The 20,225-nt window shown below is 35.5% G+C and overlaps 3 protein-coding genes across 4 annotated transcripts; 1 reads left to right on the plus strand and 2 right to left on the minus strand.

Moving 5' to 3' along the window:
- Positions 1–177: 177 nt before the first annotated feature.
- si:ch73-335m24.2 (protein eva-1 homolog C) lies at positions 178–5,632 on the minus strand. Of its 2 annotated transcripts, XM_058797751.1 has the most exons (8): positions 5,414–5,632; positions 3,170–3,372; positions 2,953–3,076; positions 2,516–2,668; positions 2,188–2,331; positions 2,019–2,090; positions 1,223–1,303; positions 178–837 (listed from the first exon to the last, which is right to left on the minus strand). In XM_058797751.1, the coding sequence occupies exons 1-8, from the start codon at positions 5,505–5,507 to the stop codon at positions 449–451; spliced, it is 1,260 nt and encodes a 419-aa protein (XP_058653734.1). In that variant the 5' UTR covers positions 5,508–5,632; the 3' UTR covers positions 178–448. The 2 variants fall into 2 exon arrangements, with proteins under 2 accessions (XP_058653734.1, XP_058653735.1); XM_058797752.1 differs by lacking the exon at positions 1,223–1,303 and having other exon boundaries at positions 5,414–5,627.
- A 5,341-nt stretch (positions 5,633–10,973) lies between these two features.
- Positions 10,974–17,939, plus strand: clic2 (chloride intracellular channel 2). The gene is made up of 6 exons (XM_058798042.1): positions 10,974–11,187; positions 13,460–13,569; positions 13,986–14,111; positions 14,999–15,099; positions 16,365–16,534; positions 16,645–17,939. Exons 1-6 carry the CDS (start codon positions 11,134–11,136, stop codon positions 16,801–16,803), a joined length of 720 nt encoding a protein of 239 aa, XP_058654025.1. The 5' UTR covers positions 10,974–11,133; the 3' UTR covers positions 16,804–17,939.
- urp1 (urotensin-related peptide 1) lies at positions 16,881–19,316 on the minus strand. Its single transcript, XM_058798043.1, has 4 exons — positions 19,201–19,316; positions 18,366–18,467; positions 18,211–18,251; positions 16,881–18,112 (listed from the first exon to the last, which is right to left on the minus strand). Exons 1-4 carry the CDS (start codon positions 19,301–19,303, stop codon positions 17,945–17,947), a joined length of 414 nt encoding a protein of 137 aa, XP_058654026.1. The 5' UTR covers positions 19,304–19,316; the 3' UTR covers positions 16,881–17,944.
- Positions 19,317–20,225: the final 909 nt, after the last annotated feature.

Raw genomic sequence — 20,225 nt, forward strand, 5'->3', positions numbered from 1 at the left:
CGCCCTGATATTAATCAGATAGAAAGCTGTTGCTAAATCTCAAATGTCAAAATGGATGTTGTCCTTTTGGTTGCATTATGTTTGTGTGTGTGTCGCAAGTGTATTGTTATTTCAGTAGCCTACCACCGGAACAGATTACAGATAATAAAAATTCAAACCAAAATCCACCTGGATGGTTTGATAAGCACACTATTATTTTATTTGTAATGTGCACTCCAAAGAAATCATATCACAGACTTCCATCCCCAATCATTAAAAAAAACAGCGAATTATGAAAATGCATACATAAATACAGTTCAGAAAACACAAGCAGGTGGGCTTGATACCAATGTCACAATTCACGATACACATTTAAGAAAATCTAATCTTGGACTTCACTCATGTTAAATCATATAATTAGTGTTTCTTTTAATAGGGAAAACAGTCAGATATGACGAAAACATCCAAATTAAGCAGATGAGGTTTTGATTTTGTGCATGGCATAAGGGCTGGAGCTGATATGAGGCCAGATGTCTCCATTGGGCATCTCGGGTTTGTCCTCATCCTTCCTCTCCTCCATCACCACTGTCATTATCATCTCTGGGTTGAACACGTCTGGCGTGCGGTAAGGGCGTGCGAGGTGCCGAAAAGAAGACCGTAAGGAGGCGTCATCATCATCAAAATCATCTATTAGTCCTCCATGTGTCCTGTGGGAGGACTTGAGCTCATCTCCAAGCTCAGAGGCAAGGTCTTTCAGATCTCTAATCAGGGTGGATTTGAGACCGAACAAACACAACAAGAAGAATAGACCAGCACAGATACCAGAGACAAAGTATAAAGCCACTGTCTCCGGAAGACCTTGGAGAAATGGAAAAGAGAGGTCAAGATGAAGAAAATAAAATTTGATAAACAATATAATCAACAACAAGAGGATAAATCAAGTAGTAAGATACTTCCACATTTAGTATATGAGAAGGCCATTGCTGACTGCTGATGTTAGCAAACTATGAAGAAAAATATATATTCATTCATATACTCATTTGTTCTCTAAGGCTTTGGCACTTGTATATAGTTTATATGCATGTATGTTATACATGTATGCTGCATATAACACAATTCACGTGTAGCTACATTTTAAAATTAAACAAAAATTTGATAATAAAAAAGAAAGATGAATAATAGTAAGTAAAAATTGCATCTAATCATTTGAACATTCTGGGATCAGACCACACATCTGACATACCCTGGATTTGGGAAAAGATTTCCAGAGAGTTGGTGAAAATGTTTTGTGGTCTGGACACACCGGGACCAGTATACCACCCTCCTGTGAAGGGGGAAGATGGGATTGGATCCAGCAGTCAGCAAGACCATCAAAAACCGATGAATGGCAGTTCTGTTATAGAGCTGAGTCATGTGCAGTTGTGGTCAAAAGTTTACATACAGCTTTAAAAAAAAATCTGCAAAATGTTAACACACAAGGATAATAAAATGCATTTTTATTTAGTAAAAATAACCTCTTAATGCCTTGTGTTGCCTTCTTTTTTGTAATAATTGTTTATGAGTCCTTCAGTGTGAAAAGATGGTAAGTAAGATAGGAAGATGTTGGTAAGTGAAAGAACAAAGGGCAGCTTAACTGCTCAGGACATGGACTCATAAATTAAAAATGCAGTCATAGATCATCCAGGCAACAACTCAGTATTAAGAATCAAGAATACGTAAACCTCTTCAAAAATGTAGCTATTATTTTGTTCTGTGGACTATATGTACAGTATACATCTGTAAAGTAAAAAAAAATAAAAAATAAAACATGCAATTTTTATGTTGTTAAAAGTATTAAGATTTTGCAGATTCTGCAAGGTGATTGTAAACTTTTGACCACAACTGTATAACTTTCCTGTACTTTTTTTCATATGCAATACTCAAACATGGAATGGGTCAGTTATTAGGTTGAAGACATCTTTTTAACACAAGCTAGCTTATTAAAACTAAAATTAGATTAGCAATGAAGAGAATTTGCACTATAAAATTATTTTTCTTACCATGTGTATAATCAGAGAGCAAGAAAGGATCTATTTTTCCACGTCCAACATCTTCTAGTAGATACCGTGGTACTAAACGCACAACAACAGTGTAAATATATTTATGATTGTTTCAACATTAATGAATAAGGTAGTAGATTGTAGCTTCTCTAAACCTTCTAAAACTCACCGCAGGTGAAGGAGACTCTCAAGTGCTTTTTGGTCCCAGGGAAACAGGGGTCTCCAAATCCCTGAGCATCAGCCAGTACAGAGCAGTTCGTCCTGCCATGACACTTCCTTGAGACCCTCCTCAAGGCTGATGGGGACAAGCACTCTAGCAGGAAACAAGCATTTAAGCATAATCTTATTCAATAAATTACTATTTTTAAGAATATGTGATGATCTCTGTTCTACTTTGTACAAAGGAAAAAAGGATTTGAACACATAATTTGGTGCCTCTACTGTTGTTGCAAAACCTTCCCACTAGATGGGAGGAGTGTGTTATTTCAGTCTCAGACCTATGTCTGGTTTTGTTTTAGCCTCTTGAGGGCACTCAAGGCTGTCATGCTCCAGGTGGCCAAACGTGGCTGAATAGATGGCCAAAACCGTGTCATTCTTACAGGCCAACTTCATTCGCTCATTCTCACACACTGTTCTCGAACGATGATGCTCTGTGGAAAAGAAAAACTCATTAGGTGTGTGAAAAACAAGATATTTCGAAATCTGATTGAAAAGACAGTCAGATTCAAGTGTATATTTGATTATTCTGTTCCTATTGCTCAGACTATTTCAGGTCACTTTCAATTAGATCGAAATTCATTCGGATCAAGCTCAGTTGACTGAGGTGTTTACAAGCCTTTTTAATCCAAAGAGCCATCGATATGATTATTTGGGTGCATGTAGATGTCCTGATTGGTTACAAAATATTGCTGAAGCACAAATATAGGTGTCTCACCAGGCTTACACTTGTAGGACACAATGATGTATTTGCTGGTTTCAGGGCAGGGATCTTGACCAAACACAGGACTCACCACTGGAATCTGACACTCCCGTCGATCCTGGCACTCAGACATCACTTTCTAGACATAAAAACAAACACATTCTGAGTGAAATTCATTAATTATTATGAGTTCTCTGGAATTAAAAAAATGAGAAATCCAGATCAAAGATACCTGAATGGCTGTGGTTGATGTACAGTCTGTGTTTTCTTCTGTTATGTTTGGGTTTGTGTGTGGGCATAGATATGGACTTGGAACACGGCGTCCATAAAATGCTGAGAGAACAGCCACAGATGTTCTGGAGGGGCACTTAATGGACAGCGTCTCTCCATCACACGCATGGGCAGTGTGGTTCTTCAGGATTCTGTGGAGGTAATCTAAGAGGAAAATATGTGCAGACATCACTTGCAGACAAAACATCAGTTGAACGTCACTACTGCCGAGATAAAAGCCTGTCACTGCTCAGCGTACAAACAAGGCATTGTGAATGCATTTAGAAAACAGCATTGTAGACCACAATTAATGTACACTGATTCTACAAGCCTGTTGTAATGCAAATCCAGCAGAATGACAATGGGCAAACCAACTCCCTCACTTATCTAATCTTGCGAGGTGGGGCTGACATTAAAACTTTGTGATGCAAAAAACAAAATCTTCTCAGGTTTCTACCACAACTGCTGTTTCAATCTTAAAAATGATACATTAACAGAGTTTTCCAGCTGGTTCCAACTGGACAAAAGTAAAAATAAAAATAAAACATAAAATAAAACAATAATTTTGTTAATTATTTTGCATCTTGGTGGGCCTATGCACTTTTTTTAATAAGACATTTCAGTGATTTTAATGGAGAAAACTAAATAACATAAAAATAATAAAAATGATTAATAATAAAGATGTATTAACGAGTTCGTTTGCCCATATAATCATTGGGAAATAGAGTAAACTTATTTGGCTTGCTGTCCACTGATGGGTGGCTCGATGAAGCAGTTTCAACTTGAGCTCTGATAAACCCCCCAGGGACATGGTATAAGGTGATTACAAAGGGCAAGGTACCTAAGAAGAAGGTGGAGATTGGGGAGGTGGAGGGATGCTAGAGCAGCTGAGACTGGAGAGAGGTAAGCAGCTGCTTATATACTCCGGCTGTTGATTGAAAGATTAGATGGGCTCGCTCCTCCCTAACTTACGTTTAGGAACTTCATTTAATAATAAATTTCAGTGATTTGGGGAAATGGTAAATAAAATAATAAAATAAAACAAAAATATTGGTAAGCCTATGCATTTATTTGTATTATTAATACATTATGCATTATTTTATTAATACTTTGTTTTGGGGATTAGTCTAAAAAGATCTATAGACAATCACAAAATAAAATTATCAATAGTTTAAAAAAAATTGAATTAATACATTTGTTTTACTATTATTAAAAAAAGGGGGAGGGGGATCTTAATTCATGTTGTTATTGGCATGTTTCCTTTAAAAAATTAGGAATTGTTCATCTTTCAAATCCTCAACTAACTTTATCAGAAAATTGCACTGAAAGAGAGAGGCAGAGGTCAAAGACAGCCATGTAGTCAGAAAAAATGACCCCAACAGGATTTGAAAGAGGTCTTCCTGTTCACTGTACTGTGAACTTGGGATTTAAATCTTGGAGAACATAAGTGGAAAACATAAATTAGGGATACTGCAGAAAATTTCCTTCTATAGAAGCATTTTTCTCTTTCTTATCCTCCACTTTTCCACGCAGCTCAGGTTTCTAGACTGTTACGTTCTAAACATGCATGGCCCCGTTCCTTCACTGGACCATATCCACAAGCATTCAGTGAGAAGGAACTGGATCAATGGCAATTGTAATGTTTGGCCTGTACCTCTCTCTCTCGGCTTAGACCATTCTGCATCTGTAGAGCCCACTGTTATGCAGTGCCAGGCACAGACACACTCACAAATAAACACAATGAGCTATTCTTGGCTGATTATTACTTGAAGCCACTACGCAGGACAACTGAATTACGAAGCCAACATTTGTCAGGGACACTTAAATGCTGACGTTTATGGTACTATGACACATAAACACCGCAGCTGGCTTCAAATTTGATGATTTCTTTTTAAGCTCAAAATATAGTGTATTTTGCACTTCTTCAGCCTAAATTTTACACAAAATGTTTGTCTTTGGTTCAGAATGGGTTAATGTAGATAACTGCCTTCCTTTCCTACATGGACTGTCCTCAAACAATGGAGGAGGATGGGACAGTTCTGTGACCCTAACACCCGTCTCTCTTAAGCTGATACACTACAGATTGTTGACAAGGATTGTGTGAAAGACAAAATACAGAATGTTCTCTTTCCTTTCGGAGGTTCGCTCCAAGACAACATGCTGAATTTCCTCTATCACAACCACAAAATCAGAGAAAAACACTTACCAGTGAAATCTGGAGCTGACGAGGTTTGCCGTGTGTTGACAGATAGGGCGATGGAGAGGAAACACCAGGACCAACAAGAGCTCCATGGAGACATAGTGCTCAACGCACATTACGAAGCGCTGTGATTTTTAACTAGGAGAAGTTGTTTGGCTGTTTACTGCCCTCTGACTTCTGACCAGGAGAAAGGGGTCAATGGTGGCATTGTGCTGAGAGGAGAACAAGAGCTCACTCAACAGCATTGACACTGACACACATTTGTGTCATTGCACTAATTAGACAGTTTTCATGCTTGTTTTCCATTTATTTATCAAAAGGGCTTTTTGAGGTGACAGAGTTCACACGTCTGTTTTTAATAAGCAACCACCCTGATGATAATAAATTTAGTTTCCAGTCAATAGTAAAGCAAAGATTAGTGTTCCATAATTCTGTAATACAGTTTAAATCAGAAGTCTAGTCTTTTACGTATATAAAAGTTTTAAAAATCTGGTTAAATTAACCAGAAAAGAACATTAGTGTAACATATTAAGACTTCACATACACATTAAATTTTAGGTGTCTGGTCACATTAATGAAATTAATACTTTTATTCAGCAAAGATGTGTTTTATAAAAAAAGTGATACATATTGTTAGAAAAGATTTATATTTTGAATATGCTGTTCTTTTTAACTGTTTATTCATCAAAGAATCCTGAAAAAGTAACACAGGTTCCAAAAAAAAAAATATATAATAATAATAATACAGCATGTTGGTAATAAATCACAATGATTTTTGAAAGACACATGTGAAATTATATTTTAAAGTATAATAAAATAGAAAACTTGTTTTATTTCATTACTTTTGTAATAATATTTCACGAGATCACTGTTTTTCTCTATTTTCGATCAAATAAATGCAGCCTTGATGAGTAAAAGATACTTCTTTAAAAAACATTCAAAATCCAAACTTTGAATGGCATTGTATATCTTTCATACACATTGATCTCAAATGTTTTAATATATCTTCAAATGTATTTAATAATATACCGTAATACAAAATATGTTACTATTTAGTCTTTTTGAAATATAATTTAATATAATTGAATGTTTGACTTTTCAATTTCTTGTCTTAAGCATATATCACATAAAATTATACACTTAAAACAAGACCAAAAAATAAACATTTGCTAGTTAGAAAAATTAAAATCACAATATTACTATTTTTACTGTATTTTTGATCAAATATAATTTCTTTGATCAAAAATACAGTAAAACAGTAATATTGCCTTAGTGAAAGTAAGATCTCTTTCAAAAACATTACAAAATCTTACCAAACTTTTGAAGGGTAATGTACATAAAATAATATTCTCTGAAAATAAGTATTATTATCTTACACACTTTTGTTTCTTGAATGAATCTTGTTTTAAATTTATTTATCTTTTGGTCATTTTTGTCATGCATTAAATCAGATTTCTCTCCATTTTCAGATTTCTCTCCAAGAAAAAAACTCAAAACAAGAAATGATCTTTGCTGAGCTTGAGTATTTAGTTTCCTTTGCTTGTGCTGATGTACAGGGACAGCAGTGGGCTCTCATGATCAACATTAGGGGTCCTGTTTCGAGAGATAAAGCATGGATTTTCCAACTGTGTGTTCCCAGCTGCTGGATGTCCTGTAGATAGCCTATCATCTGAGGATAAGTGCTTCCTCTCAGCCTGGAGAAGAGAGGTCAGTGGTTAGTGAGTGCATCACATTTCTGTATTCCAGAAACACAAGAAAAAGCAACTCTGTCTCCATAGCAACTAAATACATATAGCTGGAAATATGAGTCTTGCGTCATTCTGCTATAAGGACAGTATGTTATCTGAACATGTGCTGCCTATTCAGCAGAACACAGAAAACGTGTAGGACTCTCTATATGCTGTGTCTTAGCTTTCTCAGCAATCTGTCAATACAAACACCCTCCCCGAGTCAAAGAAAGTACCCCCCCCCATATGAGACTGGTCTAGAGCCTGATAGGAATGTTCGTGAATTAAATGCTGTACAATAAGGTGCTGACCTTTGACATGTTTGCTTAGTGATTGCGACAGTAACATCAGATTAGAGGCTTAGTCTTCCATTCTTACAGCTCATCATCTCCATAGTGATTTCTTGTTTGGTGGTATATTCTTTGCGGTGCTGCAGTATAACGGGAATGAGAAGCTAGCATGGACTAAACAGCTCACAGCTCGGATCTGTTACTCATAGTATCCTGTTGGCTCCAGGAGGGAGTACACTGGGTAAACTAGCACAGCTCATTTCCTGTGCTGGCCTGAGTGGAACTTACTAAATTTCCAGGATTTGTTTGGAGTTTCCATGTCAGGTTCTTGTTTTGTATATATACAGTACAATATTATCACCAGTCTCTTTATACTTAAAGGGCTAAATCACCCCAAAATTAAAGAAATTACATCATTTCCTCATCCTTAAGGCATTGAAAACATGTTTCTTTCTTCTGTGGAACAGAAAAAAGGATATTCAGCCAAATGTCAGAGCTGACATATCTTCCTAATATTTTTTCTAGGGACCATGTGCTGACAAGCGTCATCATTAATATAGTAGCTAGTTGTACACTATACACTATTCATCTTATTTTATCCTACTTAAGGCTGCAGTCCGTAAGTTTTGCCTCTTTGTTGCCGTCTCTGTTTGAAAACCTGGAATTGCAGCTCTGTGTGGAATTACCTTCCGTGCGTGGGGTTGTGCTCCGGCACGGCTCCAGCGCGGATGAATCTAATGTTTTGAGGAGTATGTGTGTCAGTCTGTCAGTCACCGCAACGGTGTGGATATTTACTGTACTTCGCAATCATAGATTCTAGCCTACATCTTGGAATATATGACCCAAATAAGAATTTTCACCCTATATTGCCATCTGAACAAGTAAGTAACAAGTAACAAGCATTACAATAAATCGCGCTATCAATGGTGAATAAATAACGATCGGTTAGCTCATATCGCATCAAACCGTGCAAATTATTATTATTGTTATACTTTATTCTCAAATTATTAATGTTAACAATATCAGCATTGCGTGCCTATGAGTATAGTGTGTATTAGCGTGTAGATTTAAATTTCTGTACAGTCTAATCTCTAATTGTCATGCCATTCGAACTTCATATTAAGAAATTATTTTAACCCAAAATCAAATTATGCTCCCTTCGAACTGGTTTTCTTTAAAATACAAATCTTGTGTAATCCCAGGCTATCTGTAATCAGAAGCATATTTAAAACTGAAATATAATTTCATTTCATTCACATGTGTTTCATGAACACAATCCTTTCTGGATTGCAATCCGCCAACAAAATGATACATTTAATTATTGTAGCTGCTGTGAGAAAAGGCTAAACGATCTGCCACCTGCAGGATCCTCACCTGCGATAGCCTAGTAGCCGGGACAACTTCTTTATGTTTACAGACGTGACGTAATGACGCAGCAGCATGCTCAAATTTCCCCTGAAAACCTACCCGTACCACTCAAATTAGAAAACATTATTATAAGCTAACCGTTGTGAATCGGGCTAAAGTAAGGCGATAGTTTTGAACACTGGCTGGTTATGTACTTGCTCAAATATTGATTTCAGATCATTTTTAACCCAAAAAAAGTTACAGTCTGCAGCTTTAACATGGGATCTTTTTATTCCGATTCATTTGTAACTAATAACTATAACTAGAAGAATAATGATGCGCTGTAAAATGATTCGCACTACAAACCAATATGTTTACAATTACAATAATACATAAAAATAATATGATAAGAAATACAAGTTAGCAATGTAAAGTAGCATAACAAGCTGTTTTGTACAGCTAAAAATAACTGGAAGTGGATGATATCAGAAGCCTCACATTCAAGTTACAAATGGTTGTGTCCGCTCTTACAATAAAAATAAGGTAGCTATACTACAAAAATTTTGCTTTAAAATTCTAGCTTGACAAACGTGGTCATTTACTTTCACTATATGGAGAAAAAAAAACTGAATGGACATTCTACTAAATAAGTCATATAGGTTTCAAACACACATTGATTAAACAATGAAGTTTAATGTTTGGGTGACTGTCCCTTTAACATGGTACACTTTTAAAAGTCTTTGTGAAGAAAGAACAAAACATCTCCTTGCTTTCTTGAGGTCTTTTTTCATAAAATAGTTAGGTGTCTGCTTTTTACGGTAATATTGTTTCAAACTAGTGTGAATTTCCCAAAATGTGCAATACATACTCTTAATATAACATCTGTGTGCTGAATGAGGAAATGAAACTCTTTCCCATTAGTGTTTATTTAAGAGGTTGAAAACAAATATGTAACTTTTTTTTAAGAATGACATTGTCACTATAATTTAAATTAATTTTTAGTCAGTTGGTATAAGAGATGAATTTTATAGTGTAAGTTATTCTGAGAGTGTTTCTATGTTAATATGCGCAGTTATGAGGGGAAGCCATGAGATGACAGAATTGTTTCCTATGACTCAAACCACGTCTGTGACTCAAGAGGACTGCACAGAGAATGAGGGGAACTACCTATTTGTTTAAAAAGAACCAATCCCTAGAGAGTGATCACATACCCACACCCTCATTTGTCCATTAACACACAACTGTGTGTCCCTTAGCAATAGACTTCTGTTGTTTTATATAAACTACACTGTAAAAAAAAAGTTCAGAAAACTTAAAAGTTTAAGGCAACCAGCTTCAGCAGATTTTTGAGTTTTCTAAACTTGTTTTTGTAGGAGATTTTTGAGTGTTCTCAACTTTTTGTTGTATAAACTGAATACTGGTAAACTGGTTGCTTTAAGTTGTCTCAACTTTTGATTTTTTTACAGTGCATAGACTAACTCTACCATACACCCTACTACCACAGAAAACTGCATTTTTATGTGTGTGTGTGTGTGTGTGTGTATATATATATATATATATATTATGAATCATTATTCCAACTGAGGACGTCCCGAATGTTCCCCAAGGGATGTAGTTTACATTTTAAGTTGAAACACTTCTCACAGTTCTCCTGTGTCTCAACTGATTTCAAAAGTGAAATCTGGTTGTATTTGAAAGTTTTACCGGGGTAACTGGAAGTTAGAAAAATTCCACAGAAGAAGATAATACGAAAGACTAGTATGAGTCAGAATCAAATGAACTGAATCTTTCAAACACAGAGAAGAGAAAGTGGTATTGCTCTGTGATCTTAAATCTGAAAGCAATTATATGTTTTCTTTAAAGTGGAAGTTAAAGTGGATCAACTGATTTATAGTAAAACAGCCCCTACATTACACCGCTGAAAGAAGCACATTGTGACTGAACATATGGGAGGGAGGAATGTTAGTAAGAAGTCAGTTCCAGCAGAAACACACGTCTGTGTTAAGTGTTAATAGTCTACGCGAATGGAATGTGGTCCCTGCTTCACGTCTGAGATAACACTGTGACGTTTCTCCCGAGTGTAAATACATGTTGGATAAAATGAAAAGCTATTTTTGAGCTCTCTGTCACATTCTGGCAGCAGCGTTATATAGTTGGGGTCACGCCCATCCTCTCTAGCCTCCCTCCTTCCTGACTTTTAAAGTCTGTAGCCGGAGGGAGACAGCAAACAGCAAGAGTCTGACTAACTTTCAAACATTGCAGCTGCTTACCAATCTTTCGGGGATCTTCAACTCTCTGGTAATTTGTGGAATACTTTTCACGGAGGTCTGGACTAACTAAAGTCGTTTTCCTGCTGAAGAAAATGGCACTCAGACAAGACTCAGATAAAGAACCACGAATTGAGCTCTTCATTAAGGTCAGTTGTTTAACTTTAGTTTTAGTTGGTCAGATACTGTTATTGCAAATAATATTCAAATTCAAATTATATTAAATATAAATATTATATAATGTAAAATGATATTATATAAATGTAAAATAATTTCTATAATATATTTAAAAAATCTATTTTGAAAAAAAACATATATTATTTTTTAATAATAATAAGAATTTAAAAATCAACCATTTGAATCTGAATATTGAGGTGGGGACGTGTCAACTGTGATTAGGTCCGTTATTATGTAATCCTTATTGTTGGAATGAATTATAGGCTGAATTATAGGCTACTAGCTTTTTATTGAATTGTTGTAGTTAATAAAACAGTGTATGTACATCTCGCCTCTTATTGTCCACTTTTGATATCAGTGTAATTTATTTCTGATTGACAAGGGGAAAAATTCATTCACACTCTTATAGACTAAATAAAAAAATTGCTTGTTACTTCTTGAGCCAGTTGGCAAAATTGGATTAATGGTTGATTTACACTCTATCAGTGCTTTCCGTTAGGGAAGGTTTTCATTTTGGCACCATAAATCAGAGGTTGACATGGGCGTCACAGTCAACTCAGTTAACACATGTACTACCGAAAACGGGATAGTATGGTTGATATATAACTGTTCTCTCTTACGCTGTTCTTTATCTGACATACAGACAGGACTGAGGTCATCTTATCAACACAAACACACACACAGAAAGACTCACAGCTCTTGGCTCCCTGTCGTCACACCCATAAACATGCTTACATTTCCTATGCTGTAGATCCCATTACCATGCTTTACCAGTCTAGATACAATTCATGAACTAAATGAGTAGGATATGGATGAGTGGTGACCTTTAGATCCCAAAGATCATCAAAGCTTTGAAGATGGTCACCAAGTTATTTATAATTCACTTGTTTATATTCTTATTTGAAAAGATGATAAAAGCATAGTGCAGATCTGTTATCTCCCTCTTCTAGACAATTCCTGCTTTTCCTCTATTTGGATCAAACTCTTGAACTGTCCACCTACACCCACACAATACATGGGCTATTTATGTCCTATTCTTTTTGAAGGGAGGGACACATTTAGTTAAAAATAAAAGCTATCCAACAATAATAACAGACTGCTGGGGGTCTCAGAGACCCCAATTGTGCTAAAATGTCTTAAGAACATACACTGACTACATTTACGTACATTTAAGAAAATGGTTTGTTCAAAAAAGCAGCAGTCTGAAACATTATGTAAACACAAATGCTGTTTCCTTATGCTACATTCTAAAAAAAAAATTCTGTATTGATTTTTCACAGGGTTTATACTGGTATTTTGAATGATGAATTGCATTGTGTTGTGTTTTAGGGTTAAAGGAAATGACCTTAAACTTAATGTCCGAATAATGTCCCGGGCATTATTCTGGAAACCAGTACCTGCCAATAACTTTTTGTTTTTCTTCTGATTTTTTTTATTATTTTTTAACAGTTTAACAAACCTGCATTTCTGTCATGTAAGTTTATGTAAGGCATTCTTACACGTTTTTGAAGAGTACACGTGCGTGGCTAAAACCTGAAACTAAAGAAATGGAAAGTTGTGGAGAAAGCAAACCACTTGTATAAAGTACTGTTTAAAAGTTTGGGGTTAGTCATTTTTTTCTAAGGAAATTAATACTTTTATTTAGACAGGATGTTTTACATTGATTAAAGACATTTATAATGTTAAATGCTGTTATTTTAAACTTTCTATTCATCAAAGAATCACAGTTTCTACAAAAATATTAAGCAGCACAATTGTTTTCAGCATTGATACTAATAAACCTTTCATGAGTGCCTGAAGGATCATGTGATAGTCACCCTCACCCTTGTGTCTTTCCAGAATATGAAAAACAATGAAGCAGCACTGAACCCCACTGACTTTAGGTTTACTGACACTGATACATTCTTCTTGTACACTAACATCTTTTTTATGTTCCACAAAAGAAAGAAAGTCTTAAATAAAAAGGGTTTGAAATCACATGAGGGTTAGTAAATGACAGACTTAATTTTTTTGGGTGATCTAAATCAGAAAATCATATTTAAAGGGAAAATAAAGGTTAATTTCAAATGGGTTATTACTATTTTTATACATAAAAAAACCAGTAAGTCAATCTTAAGAGAACATGAGGGTTAAGGAAATCTACAGTGTATGCTTCTCTGTCTACACGTATGGGACTTAGTGTCTAGTCTGTGCATATGTGATACTGACCGTGGATTTCTCTTCTTTCTTTTTTTTTGTCTCAAGGCCGGTCATGATGGAGAGAATGTGGGGAACTGTCCGTTCTGTCAGAGACTCTTCATGGTTCTTTGGCTGAAAGGAGTCAAGTTCACAGTAACCACTGTTGACATGAGGAAGTGAGTGTCAAATTAAGCTTTCATGTCTCTGAAACATGACGATAATGGAATGGAATTCAGCAGACAAACAGAGAATTCTGAGGAACTGTGGGCCAGCACCGGACTGAATTTGATAACACTGGGGGTGGGGGCGGTCAGTGTACTACAAACATGATCAAGGCAGTGAGAACTTTCCAATTGCACTGTTCCCATCTAAATCTTCTAAAGCAAATGCAGCTTTCACCCATTTACTAGCTGGACACTCCCATATCCGTGTGCTTCGAGTGATTAAACTTAGTTTAATATTGTTTTAAAGCAGCATTAATCACTTTAGGTCTCATTCAAAGACTCTCTGTATATGATAAATGACTTCATATTGACCATGTCCGCACCCTGTGGTTTACACTCCCTGCTTTGCTCCACCCTGTGCTGTTTAGGAAGCCAGATGAGCTAAAAGACTTAGCTCCAGGTACCAACCCTCCTTTCCTCCTGTACAATGGCACACTGAAGACGGACTTCATTAAGATCGAAGAGTTCCTGGAGACCACCCTCGCCCCTCCCCGGTACAGTGCATGTCTGTTAGCTCATGTAATGCCATATCATACATATTGTCTTCACTTTGACAAAAAGTTTCATAAACATATTATTCTAGTGTTATTCTGTCATAAATCAAATGGCTGCACTTATTTAAGTATTATCTGATGTATTGACATTGCTGTAATTAATTATCCACATCAAAGACTTTCCACCCAGTACTTCAGAATAGTTCTTGCTAACTTATTTTATCTTGATGGTTCCAAAGATATTAGAATTTCAGCACTGAAAGAAATGAATACTTTTATTCAGCAAACATGTATTAAATCGTTCTTTAGAACTTTCTATTAATCAAAGAACACTGTAAAAAAAAAAAAAGAAAAAAAAAGTTGAGCCAACTTAAAATTTTAAAGCAACCAACTTCAGCAGATTTTTGAGTTTGCTCGACTTATTTTTGTGGGAGATTCTCAAATTTTTGTTGTATAAACTTAAAACGACAAGTTGAGAAAACTCCAAAATTTGCTGAAGCTGGTTGCCTAAAAATGTTAAGTTGGCTCAACTTTTGATTATTATTATGACAATATTACTGTTTTACTGTAGTTATGATCAAATAGCTGTATTTTTACTGTATTTCTGGCCAAATAAACACAGTATTGCTGAGCATAAGAGACTTCTATCAAATGCATTAAAAGACTCCAAAATGTTGAATAGTGTGCCTACGACAAAATATTTGTAAAAATAAAACCCTATGGCATATTCAACATTAAATTATGTAATAATTATGTATGTATTATGTATATAGACAAGCTTAAGCACTTTTTAAATGTCAGCATTATTGTGTGAATGTTGTTGGATGTCTATCTTTTGGGTCTGTGAAGACTGGCTATAAATATTTCTCTCTTTCTGATCCTATCAGCTATCCTCATCTCAGCTCCCGCTACAAAGAGTCTTTTGATGTTGGTGCTGACATTTTTGCTAAGTTCTCAGCGTTCATCAAGAACAGCCCAAACAATGCTTGTAAGTTTCATTCACAACCAAGACATACATGAAATGAAAAAATATATATTTTCCCTACTTGTTTACACATAACAACTCAAGAGTCTAGAACTCCATTTTACGCCACAAATTCATGATTCTGTTTGCTAGTTCAAAAGGTGTGTCGTGTCTAAAGGTGCAACATTAGCGAAAAGATTATTGTTTACTGTCAGTAGTAAATAGTGATAGTATGAATCACATTCTCATACACAAGTCACCAGCTTGTTGGTCAACGCGGAGAATAGAATACCGTTGCGAAATGTGAGCCCGGTCTCATGAAAATACATATAAATATTATGCCAAAAAAAAATGCGCACAAATGGACTTGGCGTTTATACCCTACGCGCGTTTTTGGCGTACATATAATACGCAGTTTTCGCGTGCATTTGATATGAAATTTGTTGGCGTGCATATGATACGCAGTTTTCGCGTACATATTATATGCATCTACACCACAACCCTAATCCTACCCATCGTGTAGCATAGACACGCCAAAGTCCATTTTTGCGTATCAATACCACGAGTTTTCGTTTTTATTTGGCGTACTATTGTATTTATACGCACTTTCATGAGATGTTGGAAATGTAGATAGCGCAGCACGATTGTGTGATATTGCTTTTATACAGTAGTTCATTAGATAAGAGGTTAATATCGAGTGACTTACAGTTTAGACACAATATTGCGAAGAAAGATTCAAACACAGCCACAGCTGTAACGTAGCGTCCCTATAACATTACTGAAGCGTTTTTTTCCTGCTGCACGATTCAGTGTTTTGAACAAATCAGTTCAGTGAATAATTCAACGACTCGTTCAGAATAACAGTCTAGAAGAGTCAGCTTTTGAAGCGAATCGGTTCGATGAATGAATGGTTGAATTACTCATAAAGACTGTAATTTGTCACCACCTACTGGTGCAACGATGTGACCGATAAAAGAGTAATTGAAATTCCACACCATTAATACACAGCCTAACTAGAACTGCCCAGTACAGACAGTGGGTGATCTGTAATAAACAGTTTTGTGAAAATGTTCACTGTTTGTATCAGTAAAGCTGAACCCAGATGATATTACAAAATATTTAGTTACAAAATTATTATTAATTTACATGACACTTAGGCCTATAATGGAACAAAACAAAATCAGTAGTATTCCTGTGCATATAGACATTGTGGCTTCGCAATTAGGTTATAATGTAGCCTACTGTATCACTCTTAAATTTTTTTTTCTCTTTATTTTTTGATTCCTCAGTCCACGAAAAAGCCTTATTGAGGGAGTTTAAGCGCCTGGATGACTATCTGAACACTCCGCTTCAGGATGAGCTAGATCGAAACGTCAGCGTATCCAAAAGAAAGTTCCTTGATGGCAACCGTTTGACACTGTCAGACTGCAACTTGTTACCAAAGCTGCACGTCATCAAGGTGATACACCTCTGTGGTTTATACATTCACAGGCCTGTGTGATTTAATAAAGCTACTTCATTTTAAATACATATTTATAAATGTGTTCATTCTGTTTTTTGGTTTTGTAGGTTGCTGCCAAAAAGTACTGTAATTTTGAGATTCCTGCTCAGTTCACTGGAGTGTGGCGTTACCTGCAGAATGCACATGAGAGAGAAGAGTTCAGCCAGACCTGTCCAGCTGACATTGAAATTGAGAAAGCCTATCTGAGTGTGGCCAAGAGAAACTGAACTTCAGATTAGTGAAGCAATATTGTGATAAAATGTTTAATAGTGTAAATACAAGTTCTTAAGTTTACCCATCTACATATTTGTAGTTCACAGGTTCATCTATTCATCTAGTTCATCTATTACAGTGAAGCCAAAAAACAAAAAAAAACAAAAAAAAAAACACACCACACACAGTTTGCTAATGTACTTTCATTGTGCCTGTGAGCTCAAAGCCCATTAGATACACTAGAATACTTCTGAGTGACTGCTACTGTCAAAGAGGCTTTATTCCGGTAGTTTTAGAGGTTATAGAATCCTTTGCAAAACAGTCAACAGAGATGTGCTTTTAACTGCATATGTAATTTTTTTGTGCATATTTGTGTATATATTCATTAGGGCATACTCAGTTATATGTAATGTATAGCTAAAAAGGCTATGTGTTTTTAATCATCTGTAAAAATGAGCTGAAAACACTGTAGAGATAAAAGTTTAGTCAAATCACGCGCAGAACTGGAGTCTGTGAGTCATGCGGCGGTAATGGTTGTTTTGTATTAAGGGTTATTGTGATGGATGTATGAGTCACCATTGAGACACCATTGTTAGACGTTGGGATTGTTTGAGAAAGAGATTAAACTGCTTTCTTTCAGATTTTACTTAAAAATAAAATTAATATCATACACATCACATGTTTGTCTTTCCAGAGCTTTGATGAAAGATGGGTTTAAAAACATAAATCTTACAACTCATCTGTTTCACCCAGACTATATTTTTATTTTACACTTGCAGTTCTAGGTCAGTTTTCATTCATGATAAAAAATACATTCATATTCCTGTTTAATTACTATATATAAAACAATATTCACAATGTCAAACAGCAGCTGGGTGGACTTTATGGGGGAAAACAAAAGCATACATTTTAGATGTTTGTACATCAGGTGTGTTAGGCTGGTCCTCTGTCCATCTCAGCAGATTCATGCCTAGTTTGTAACACAATATTTCCAAAAACAGGCTATAAACGGAAGGACAAAAAATGGATTTAGTAATGCAATATAAGAAGAATAAAAAGCCATTGTGTTGTCTTTGACATTTTTTTTTTAAATCTGCATTACATAATTGTATGTACTTGTCTACAATTAAAATATTCATTAAAACATTGATTTATTTATTTATTTATTTTTGCACTACATATATGAAAACATCTGCTTAGATACTTTAATTGCTCACCTCTCTTATTGTTTTTGGGTAAGTTTTGCTCAGATCGTAGATAGCCTTGAGAACGCAGATTATCAGCTGCTGCGAGTTTCAAGACGACTGCTTTTAAATCATCCACCTAAAGACAGAACATACTCAATCATTATCACTTTTAATTATGTGAAAGAAAGAAAGAAAGAAAGAACTGTACATTTATAACAAAGAGTAGGCTTATACCATGTTATTCATTTTGTCTTGTTGCAAAGTCTCTTTTGCACCTAGAAGGAAAGTTTAAAAAAAAAACAGGATTAGGCTACAGAAAGTTTTGAAAATTGTATCTATTCTAATAACATAACAAATGTTATGTAATAATAAGTACCCAAGAGTCTCACCTCTCTGAAGCAGGACAGGGAGCACAGTTTTAATGTCCCTTTGCTCCGTTAAGTCATTATTTTGTCTGTCCTCAACCTCTGCCACCAGTTTCTGAATCAGTTCTGCAAAGATTAAAAAATACATTTATAAACTACAAAAACTGAGTCATTACATTTGAAAACTACTCTGAAAAAAAATTGCTAGTCAATTTCACAATCACAAAAAAACAATAGAAATAGAAATGAAATAGAAATACCGAAACACTACGTATTTTCTTGTAAACCATATTCTAATAATCTTTGTTTTATTTACTACTTTGAAAATGTGACCCTGGACCACAAAACCAATCTTAAGTCGCTGGGGTATATTTGTAGCAATAACCAAAAATACATTGTATGGGTCAAAATTTTCAATTTTTCTTTTATGCCAAAAATCATTAGGATATTAAGTAAAGATCATGTTCCATGAAGATATTTTGTAATTTTTTTACCATAAATACATCAAAACTTAATTTTTGATTAGTAATATGCATTGCTAAGAACTTCATTTGGACAACTTTAAAGGCGATTTTCTCAATATTTCTCAATATTTAAACTGACACTTAAGACTGGTTTTGAGGTCCAGGGTCACAAATGTTTTAGTGTTATTTACCAAAAACTCTTCTGTTTCAAACTTAAATGTTTATGTTTGCAGAAGAATTGAGTTATCATGTTAAGTTATCACTGATCTTTCTCTTTAACATTTACATTGAAAGCAGAAGGCATGTTGAGCAATAAGCCCAATGTCTATTACCATACATTTAGCCTGATGTTCAGCCTTAACAAAAACCATGAGCTTGCTGACTGCTAATCTTACCTTCCTGTTGTGGCAGTGCTGTGTCTGAATAAAGAGGCAGTGCATGAGTTCTCCGCGCAGAGCAAACCACAGCCAGAATGTAGAGCAGTGCCAGTGACAACATGTTGAGAGGTTGGCAGGTGACTCCAGTACCCTCACCCCAGCCAGGATCTTCAGTTTTATATCTTCAGAAGCCATCTATCCTGAAGGGATCAATATTGCTCGTGTCACCCCATCCCAGTCTTAATGGTTTGACATGATGGCTCCCTCGTCATAGACACAATTAAGGTTGTGCTGTCAATTCAGACAGAGCCTATCTCTGCTTGCACAGAGACCCCTAACAAATGTTTACTCTTCACTTTCCATCAGTGACTGCTCTGCCTCAGATTCTTTATGTCTGACATCTTATGTTGCATGACGTATTTTAAAAATGTTGAATTATTTTTGTTATGTTTATTTTTCAGTCCCGATTGTTTAATGAATCGGTGCATTTTTATTAAGTGGACCAAGCTAATTGCATTACAAACATTTGATTTTGTTTATTTTTGGACAATTTTGTTCTCAGTGATATTCAAAGTTAGATACTGTCACACATGCAAAGCAATCCATGGATACTCAAGAAGCCCTTTTACGCACCAGATGACGTGTGTCCTGGGACAGCGCTATTGGTTTCTCTTTTGCTGTATTTATCAAAGTGAAAGGTATATAATATGACACAAAGGTTTGGTGCCAAATGAACAAACAGTGTAGCGCGGTGATGGATTATGTGTCTCTTTTTTCCCGAAATTGCAGGTGGAAGTATAGGACTAACATCTCTCATCTTCCACCGTCTTTGATGAAACGTGTTCAAAAACAGAAAGAAACAAAACAACAAGAACATAGTAAAGAACATAACTTATTTTGGGTGTACTTTGGAGAAAAGCAAATATATATAAGATTTTGATGACAACGTTTCCTCAAACTATATTAAGCTAACTGAAATTCTTCTATGAATTTAACCTTTATATATCAGTGAATGGTTGGTGTGATCATTGGTTTTGTTAATA

Source organism: Onychostoma macrolepis, chromosome 14, assembly GCF_012432095.1.
Source record: "Onychostoma macrolepis isolate SWU-2019 chromosome 14, ASM1243209v1, whole genome shotgun sequence".
NCBI lineage: Eukaryota > Metazoa > Chordata > Actinopteri > Cypriniformes > Cyprinidae > Onychostoma > Onychostoma macrolepis.